At 41.6% G+C, this 10,000-nt stretch overlaps 1 protein-coding gene across 4 annotated transcripts in view; it reads left to right on the plus strand.

Moving 5' to 3' along the window:
- Window positions 1-10,000, plus strand: part of LOC135111552 (uncharacterized) — a 24,797-nt gene that overhangs the window by 11,253 nt on the left and 3,544 nt on the right. For 3 of the 4 annotated variants that reach the window (XM_064024968.1, XM_064024967.1, XM_064024969.1), the window contains 2 exons: window positions 1,780-1,865; window positions 7,558-7,665. In XM_064024968.1, coding sequence (XP_063881038.1) covers window positions 1,780-1,865; window positions 7,558-7,665 — 194 coding nt within the window. The remainder of the gene's footprint in view (window positions 1-1,779; window positions 1,866-7,557; window positions 7,666-10,000) is intronic. The other variant, XM_064024970.1, reaches the window with a different exon arrangement.

A 10,000-nucleotide genomic window follows, 5' to 3' on the forward strand; every position in this document is an offset into this window, starting at 1 on the left:
AGAGACAAGACCAGAGGGGGAAAAGAAGGTGTCGTGATGAAGAATCTTAAGACCACGCATATTAAAGTTAGAGGGTGGAGGGCAAGGCGTCAGTCCAGCAGTCTAGCAGTCCGTCTCCTTACAAAATATAAGATCATAAGAACATAACAAAATAATGGTAGCTTTTAATATGCCTAAACAAGACAGCCCATGCATGAATATATCTAATCTTCTTTTAAAACGCCATAAAAACCTGAACACTATTAGATTCTTAGTGCCCCAAAAAACTTAAACTAGAAGAAAAATGCAAAACACTGTGGATATGAGTGAAAAAGCGTATTTGACTATGTCCTCATCTGTACTAGAATAAACTTTAAAAAAAAAATTTCATACAAATGTACATATTCATTCATTTGCCCGAATTCACATCCAAAATTTTACAAACTTTCTATCTCCCTGAATCTCTCTCTCTACCAGCACTCCTCAAATCTCCCCAATATGAAACTTTCCCATTCACTAGCACCTGTATAAGTTCAGCAGTTTATTTATTTATTTATTTTTTTTTATCACTCTGGAAGGCTTTACATTCATATCATGCCTTTACGCTCTTACCTCATCCAAATTTCATATAACGTTCCAAGGCGGAAAGTTTCCTTACATTTGCACATGCCTTGTACGTCTCCTTGCACACACACACACACACACACACACACACACACACACACACACACACACTTTTTTCAGCATAGTTTTCGCTCCTCAATATGAACCATGTGTTCTAACATAGCTTTCCTCCCCCCATCCCTCTCTCTCTCTCTCTCTCTCTCTCTCTCTCTCTCTCTCTCTCTCTCTCTCTCTCTCTCTCTCTCTCTCTCTCTCTCTCTCTCTCTCTCTATATATATATATATATATATATATGTATTATCTCGGACATGTCTGATGTTCTCTTTAAATGTTATATACGTGAAGTTCCCTTTCGTGACCATTATTAGTGTGTGTGTGTGTGTGTGTGTGTGTGTGTGTGTGAGGGGTTAATTTGATACTGTGATGGTTATGTGCTACAATGTGTGGAATGGTGCACACACACACACACACACACACACACACACACACACAGTTAATCTCTCTCTCCTTCCTATCCTGATGGAAATTTCAATCCTTAAATCTTTTGTCTTTATTTTTTTCTCGTTGCCAAAAACAGAAGATGAAGAGAGATTTGCCTGAGGATATTAAATATTTGTAAAGATAGTCTCTCTCTCTCTCTCTCTCTCTCTCTCTCTCTCTCTCTCTCTCTCTCTCTCTCTCTCTCTCTCTCTCTCGCGCGCGCGCGCGCGCGCGAGAGAGAGAGAGAGAGAGAGAGAGAGAGAGAGAGAGAGAGAGAGAGAGAGAGAGAGAGAGAGAGAGAGAGAGAGAGAGAGAGGGGGACACAAAGGAAGGGGACAGCAACACGCCTCCCTGTTTGCCTTTACGAAAACTCTGAGATTAAATACTTTTCGGTCATAAGCACAAGAAATCCACCATTAGTTTGAGCCACACGTACTCGTACCCTTGACCTGTATAATATGTAAGTGCTTAGAGGGGTGAATATTATATGTGTGGAGGAGGAGGAGGAGGAGGAGGAGGAGGAGGAGGAGGAGGAGGACGAAAAGGTGGTAGTGGAGGAGAGGACTTGTGTTAGTGTATTATGGATGTGGAGGGTCTTGTTTGAGTTTAGGATATGGTAGTGGTAATGATGATGGTGGTGGTGGTGGTGGTAATGAAAAAGTGTACTAAAGCTTTGTTTTTTTGTCTTTCTTCCAGGTGTGCAAATCTCGTACATGTCCACTCTTGGCACACACCTCACTCTCATCGCCCTCACCTCCTTCCTCTTCATCGGCATACGGCAGGTGAGTGTTGATGGGAGGAGCTACGGTGGGGGAAAGGATCCCAAGCGAACAATTGGCTGAATCACTCATTTTTTCTTTTTGGGTGAATCTGGTGGGACACCGCAGCTAGATGGTTATATGGCGCTATAGAACAGTGGTTTTCCAGTCTTCTTTTTTTCACCACAGTGATCAGCTTTCTCTAACTTACTCAGTCTTCTACGCCTTCCTCATTCACATCCATTGCAAGCATGTCTTCTTGCGCTGCATTCATAAACTTTCTCTTAGATTTTTCTCTATTTCTTCTGCTGGGTAGATTCACCTCTAGCATCCTCCTCCCAGCATTCTCCTCATCTCTCCTCCAGACAAGCCCAAACCACCTCAGTCTCGACTCTCTTTTTTTGTCCGGAACTTGATGTGTTATGTTGATGTATTCGCTCCTGATTTTGTCCGGCGTCGTCACTCCTTAAGGAAATCGCAGCGCCTAACCTTTTGGCTGCTAAGGTTTCTCTAGTTTGTTAAAATAGTTCTTGCAAGTTTAAAATATAATCTCGAAAACCAGTGTTGACATCAGCTAAAAGAAGTAATCACGTAATAGTTCAACCATGTGCCTGTAATTGTATATTCTGCTCAGTAACACCCCCTTCAACTACTCAAATGAATTAACAAGTGTCACACGGTCGTCACTAGTGAAAGTGTTAGCACTGTTTTTTTTTTTCAGTTCACATAATCTTTTTACTTTTCCTGGCACATTTCCCTTACCACCCCAGATGTGCTATACGTACGTACCAAATGGGATAATTCAGCTATGAGTTCGGAAGCAGCGCCTTAGAGTGAAGGAGGGAGGCTAACGTGATGACAGGAGCCGCAGTAACCCTCAAGGGGAAGGAAGGAAAGTTGTGGGGAAAAAGAGCAAAGAGGGTTGTAATAAGAAACTCAAGGTAAGAGGAAGAAAAGTTGAGTTTGAGAGAAAAGTGGGAAAAGGAGAGACGAAAAGTTAAAATTCGATAGTAAAGGCAAAAAAAAAAAAAACATTATTGAATATGCATTTTTAAGTTGAAAAGGGAATGAAATGGAATTTTAAGGAGAAGAATGTTAAAACAATTATTTGAGAGAAGTGAAGACGAGTTTAAATAAAATACACAATGTGAGAGAAAGTTGAAAAGGGTGAGGAAGAAAGCTCAAAGTGGTAAAGGAAAAAAATTCTTGAAGGAGGAACCGTAAAAAAAGTAGTAGTAGTGTTCAGAAAAATCTCAAAGGAATAAAAAAAAAAAGTATATGAAAAAAGTGTCAAAAATGAGTCAAGATAGTATCTCACCTCTTCAACTCTTCTATTAATTTTGACTCCACCGTTTCTTCTTACGTCATCAACTATTTGCATTTCACCATTCCAATTACGACGATTAATTACAGTCAACCCAGTGAATTTCAATTATATTTTTCTATCGATATTCCCACAGATCTGAAAACGTTCTCCTCTCAAGATTAATACGAAACTCCCTCTTGAGACTTTACATCCCCTTCCTCCTCCTCCTCCGCCTTTTTCTTCCTTTCCTTCCTCTCTTCTTTTCTTCCCCCACTCCCCCTATCTAACTTCTCTCCATTCCTTCCTCTCATTTTCCTTCCCTCCCTCTCTTTCATCTCTCCTTTCCTCTCTTTCCCCCTCTTTCCTTCCCTCCTTATCTCCATCCTCTCCTTTCTTCCTCCTCTCCCGTCTCTCCTTATCTCATTCCTCCCCTTTTTCCTCTTCTTCCTTTTTCTCCCGCCCCTGTCTCGCTTCCTTTCCTTCTTTCCTTTCTACCCAAGTCACATTAAACATTTTTTAATAACTTTCCAATATTGTTTCCATCTACTTAATGCAAAAGTTCATTCCTTCCTTCATAAAGTATAATACCGAGTTCCACAGCACAGGGCCTTCCTTCATCCTTCAAATTTTCTATACATTCTTTATTAATAATGTCCTTGGGTCTTCAATACTTTTAATGGTGAATTCCTAAGGTAAAAATATGCTTTCTTTATACTTGTGTTCTTGTTTCATATAGTCAATGTTTACTCGCTTGTTCTTCACATAACACACACAAAAAAAAAAAAAAAAATGAACAAATTGATAAACAGATAAATGACCAAATAGATGAATAAATGAAAAATAAAACACTAACTCTTCTCTCAGCTCACCAATTATTATCTCGAAACTTCAGTTATATTTCACATAAGTGACAAAGAAAATTTCCCTTCCTCTCTTTTTTTTTTCACATATTTCCTACAGCGACCACACACACACACACACACATACATACACACACACACACACACACACACACACACACACACACACACACACACACACACACACACACACACACACACACACACAGTCATTCGCACACATCACGTATTTCAAAAAGCAATCCCCAAGCCAGCTCCCCCAACAAAGTATTGACAGTATCCTCAGCTGGATGCTGCGTTTATGTGCGCAATGACTTAACCTGCTCTCGTGCCCACGCTCTTGAATCTTCCGAGTTTTCCACCATCTGGCTACGACTACAGAGTCATTCTCATACAAAATTTATCTGTGCTGTATACCTCTCTCCTAACTCCTCTGACTATAAGAAATTCTTTGACTACTTAACTTCCAAAGTGGAGCACATTCTGACCCTCTTCCCTTTTGCAGAGATCTCCATTCTTGGAGACTTCAATGTTCACCACCAGCTTTGGCTTTCCTCTCCCTTCACTGACCATCCTGGTGAACTAGCCTACAACTTTGCTATCCTCCATCACCTAGAGCAATTGGTGCAACACCCTACTCGTATTCCTGACCGTCTTGGAGATACGCCCAACATTCTTGACCTTTTCCTGACCTCTAATCCTTCTGCTTATGCTGTCACCCTTTCTTCTCCGTTGGGCTCCTCCGATCACAATCTCATATCTTTATCTTGTCCTATCACTCCAATCCCTCCTCAGGATCCCCCTAAGCGAAGGTGCCTCTGGCGTTTTGCCTCTGCTAGTTGGGGGGGACCTGAGGCGGTATTTTGCTGATTTTCCTTGGAATGACTACTGCTTCCGTGTCAGAGACCCGTCCTTTGTGTGCTGAGCGCATAACAGAGGTGATAGTGTCTGGCATGGAGGCGTACATTCCTCACTCTTTTTCTCGTCCTAAACCCTTCTAAACCTTGGTTTTAACACAGCTTGTTCTCGTGCTATACATGATAGAGAGGTGGCCCACAAAAAGGTACTTAAGCCTTCCTTCACCAGAATCTCATGCACTTTACATTTCTGCCCGGAACCATGCCAAGTCTGTTCTCCAACTAGCCAAAAACTCCTTCATTAACAGAAAATGTCAAAACCTTTCAAGATCTAACTCCCCTCGTGATTTCTGGCATCTAGCCAAAAATATCTCCAATAACTTTTGCTTCTTCTTCTTTCCCTCCTCTATTTCAACCAGATGGCACCACTGCTATCACATCTATTTCTAAAGCTGAACTCTTTGCTCAAAACCTTTGCTAAAAACTCTACCTTGGACGATTCTGGGCTTGTTCCTCCCTCTCCTCCACCCTCTGACTACTTCATGCCTCGTATTAAAATTCTTCGTAATGATGTTTTCCATGCCCTCGCTGGCCCTAAACCCTCAGAAGGCTTATGGACCTGATGGGGGTCCCTCCTATTGTTCTCCGAAACTGTGCCTCCGTGCTTGCACCTTGCCTAGTCAAACTCTTTCAGCTCTGTCTGTCAACATCTACCTTTCCTTCTTGCTGGAAGTTTGCCTACATTCAACCTGTTCCTAAAAAGGGTGACCGCTCTAATCCCTCAAACTACCGTCCTATTGCTTTAATTTCCCTGCTTATCTAAAGTTTTTGAATCTATCCTCAACAGGAAAGATTCTTAAACATCTATCACTTCACAACCTTCATTCTGATCGCCAGTATGGGTTCCGTCAAGGCCGCTCTACTGGTGATCTTCTGGCTTTCCTTACTGAGTCTTGGTCATCCTCTTTTAGAGACTTTGGTGAAACTTTTGCTGTTGCCTTGGACATATCAAAAGCCTTTGATAGAGTCTGGCACAAAGCTTTGATTTCCCAAACTACCCTCCTACGGTTTCTATCCTTCTCTCTGTAACTTCATCTCAAGTTTCCTTTCTGACCGTTCTATTGCTGCTGTGGTAGACGGTCACTGTTCTTCTCCTAAATCTATTAACAGTGGTGTTCCTCAGGGTTCTGTCCTGTCACCCACTCTCTTCTTATTATTCATTAATGATCTTCTAAACCAAACTTCTTGTCCTATCCACTCTTATGCTGATGATACCACCCTGCACTTTTCCACGTCTTTTCATAGACGTCCAACCCTTCAGGAGGTAAACATATCACGCAGGGAAGCCACAGAACGCCTGACTTCTGATCTTTCTAAAATTTCTGATTGGGGCAGAGCAAACTTGGTATTGTTTCAATGCCTCAAAAACTCAATTCCTCCATCTATCAACTCGACACAATCTTCCAGACAACTATCCCCTCTTCTTCAATGACACTCAACTGTCCCCCTCTTCTACACTGAACATCCTCGGTCTGTCCTTTACTTATAATCTGAACTGGAAACTTCACATCTCATCTCTAGCTAAAACAGCTTCTATGAAGTTAGGTGTTCTGAGACGTCTCCGCCAGTTTTTTCCCTCACCCCCCCCAGCTGCTAACTCTGTACAAGGGCCTTATCCGTCCATGTATGGAGTATGCTTCACATGTCTGGGGGGGGTTCCTCTCATACTGCTGTTCTAGACAGGGTGGAATCAAAAGCTTTTCGGTCTCATCAACTCCTCTCCTCTAACTGACTGTCTTCAGCCTCTCTCTCACCGCCGCAATGTTGCATCTCTAGCTGTCTTCTACCGCTATTTTCATGCTAACTGCTCTTCTGATCTTGCTAACTGCATGCCTCCCCTCCTTCCGCGGCCTCGCTGCACAAGACTTTCTTCTTTCTCTCACTCCTATTCTGTCCACCTCTCTAACGCAAGAGTTAACCAGTATTCTCAATCATTCATCCCTTTCTCTGGTAAACTCTGGAACTCCTTGCCTGCTTCTGTATTTCCACCTTCCTATGACTTGAATTCCTTCAAGAGGGAGGTTTCAAGACACTTATCCACCAATTTTTGACCACTGCTTTGACCCTTTTAGGGACTGGCATTTCAGTGGGCATTTTTTTTTATTAGATTTTTGTTGCCCTTGGCCAGTATCCTTCCTACATAAAAAAAAAAAAAAAAAAAAAAATCTCAGTTCCTCAGTATTTCTAATAGCGAATTTCTAAGCTAAAAAAATAGTTTCTTTATACCTATTTTTCCCCTCATTGGGCCTTTCTATATATGTTTTGTTATCCTTGGCCAGTGCTCCTCTTACAAAGAAAAAAAAAAAAAAAAAATTCACTAACTTCTTTCACCTCACCGACCTTCCTCATAAAACATCCTTTATATTTCACCTAGGTACCCAACAGAGAAAAAGAAAAAGAATTCCTGTCCCCTCTCCTTTCCTCTCTTCACGTATTTCCTATAGCCAACCCAAGCCAGTCCCTTCCCAATAAACTGCCACACTCACACTCAATAAATTTCCTATAGCGATCCTTTTGGCTTGCTAGGAACTGGCACCTGTTGCCCTTGATCAGTACCTTACATTATAAAATCAAGTCCATTCCCAACAAAGCATTACTGTCACACTCACGCTCGGGTCTCGTGGCGGCGGCAGGAGCGGTGCGGCCTCATTACGCCCTGGGTGGTAGCCAACATTGCCTTCAATGCGCTAGAGGCTGTGTGCTGCATGTACTCCAACATCCTAAGGGACCACATCAATAAGGTGAGCATGGCGGCACGGCAGCGGTGGTGTTGGTGGGTGGTGGTGGTAGGAGTACGAATAGTTGTAGTAGAAGTAGGTAGTAGTGGTAGTAGTAGTGGTAGTAGTAGTAGTAGTAGTAGTAGTAGTAGTAGTAGTAGTAGTAGTAGTAGTAGTAGTAACTATGTACTAACTATACTGTATACTAAGAAAAAAGAAAAAAAAACATATATACATGCATAGATACATAGACACATACATACTTTCACCACAATACAAAATGCAATGACATGAAATAAAGAAAATAAAATAATAAACGCATTAGTGAATCTACGAAAATAGCCCTTCTGTTTTAGGTTAAATTAGGTTAGGATAAGTTAGGGTAGGTCTTCCCTCGTGGCTGGTCTTCCTCGTAATGGTCGTGATTTGCGTGATCGTTCATATGAGGCATTGCAGTGAGTGGTAGAGAACGGACTGACGTGTTCTCTGTTATGTTCTTTCACACCTTCCACAAAATACTGCAAGGAAGGACACCTCTCTCTCTCTCTCTCTCTCTCTCTCTCTCTAATGCCAAAAAAAAAAAAAAAAGGTAAACTCTAAGCCCCGCCAAAAAAAAAAAAAGAAAGAAAGAAAGAAAATAGCTGAGGAGAAGCGAACTGATCTTAAGCGGTCACAGAAAAATCTTCTCTCGCCAGAAATACTTTCTTAAGGCTTTCTGGCGATCATCAAACTTAGTACGTGTATCAAAAATAAATAAATACTTTATAAAATAAAATAAGTAAATAAATGAACAGGTAAATATGTATAAAGAATAAAACTGGGGAGAGAAAGATTGCTAGTGTGTCTCGCCGCTCCTCGTTCATTAGTGCCAAACAACAATAGAGGGAGCAGCACTGACAGTAAATCTTGACTCACCGACTGGGCGAACGAGTTCTTCTTTTCTTTTTTTTTTATATCTCTTTCGGTTTTGTTAACCTAAAAGAAAATTAAGAAAAAGGAGGAGGAGGAGGAGAAGGAGGAGGAGGAGGAGGAGGAGGAGGAGGAGGAGGAGGAGGAGGAGGAGGAGGAGGAGGAGGACGACGACGACGACGACGACGATGACGAAAGAAAAAAGAAAGTAAAAGGAAGAGGAGAAAGAGAACACATCCCCTCACTAAACCACTCAGACACACACACACACACACACAGGTGGGCGGCGCTCCATCAGGTGAGGTGAAGCAGCAATCAATCAGCATCTCACCTCACCTGTCCCTATTTAAGGTGTGCAGGTGCGCTGGGAGGGAAAGATGGCTGGTGTGTGTCTCGCCGCTCCTCGTTCATCAGGGCCAAACAACAATAGAGGCAGCAGCAGAGACAGTATCACCAACAATAACATACAGCACGCAGGTGGTTAAAATAATGGCGAGAATACAACAGCAACAGCAATAACAGCAGTAATAATATCCATAACAGCAGTAGCAACAGCAGTAACAACAACAGTAACAATAGAAGCAGTAACAACAACAACAACAACAACACCACCAACGACAACAGTAACAATACCAACAACAACAACAGTAACAATACCAACAACAACAACAACAACAACGGCAACAATAGCAACAACAACAATGGTAACAATAGCAATAACACAAGACAGAAAAACAGAAACAAAGAGTTTGATAGCTCATTATTGGAAGAGGCAAAACTGTGAAGATAGAAGCAAATTTTCCCATTACTAAGGTGGATAAAATAGGAAAGCGTTATGTTCACGGGTCGCTGCTTTAGTTTATTGGTGAGTTGTGTTGTTATTTCCATTTATCGCTCGTCTCTCTTTACTTTACTCGCTATGTATTTACATTCACCAGTGCGTCATTTTCAAATCCTTTCATCCTGCGAGATCACAATTTTACATCAGAGTGTTTCATAAAGATCGTTGACATCGCATTACTAAAACAATTCTACTCTCCTCCGTATTGTTCTTAACACAATATTAAGTCATAAGTTTATAGCCAGTCGCTATTTCCAGGCAAGTCTCTCCACACAGCAAGCCTCAAGGAATCCCCAATATTAGTACTGTATTCAGAAACGCCTTGCTCTCTCACCACGACTATTTTCAAAGGCCACAAAAATTATTAGCTGGATTTTCGAGACAGTTTTTCCTGTTAATAATGTAAAATTCTTGTTAATCGGTCACTAAGAAATATAAAAACGCCTTTAAGACTCATATAATCTCAACTAGAGCATTTTGAAAAACAATGGAGGTGTGGCGCAGAAGTGTTTCAGAATATGGTCCTAAATTCAGTCTAGGTTTTAACAAGGACACTCACACACGTCTGCCTGTTGACAAGGAGATATGTGGTAGTCTGCGCCTGTCTGT

The sequence above is a fragment of the Scylla paramamosain genome, chromosome 22, assembly GCF_035594125.1.
Source record: "Scylla paramamosain isolate STU-SP2022 chromosome 22, ASM3559412v1, whole genome shotgun sequence".
Taxonomy (NCBI): Eukaryota; Metazoa; Arthropoda; class Malacostraca; order Decapoda; family Portunidae; genus Scylla; species Scylla paramamosain.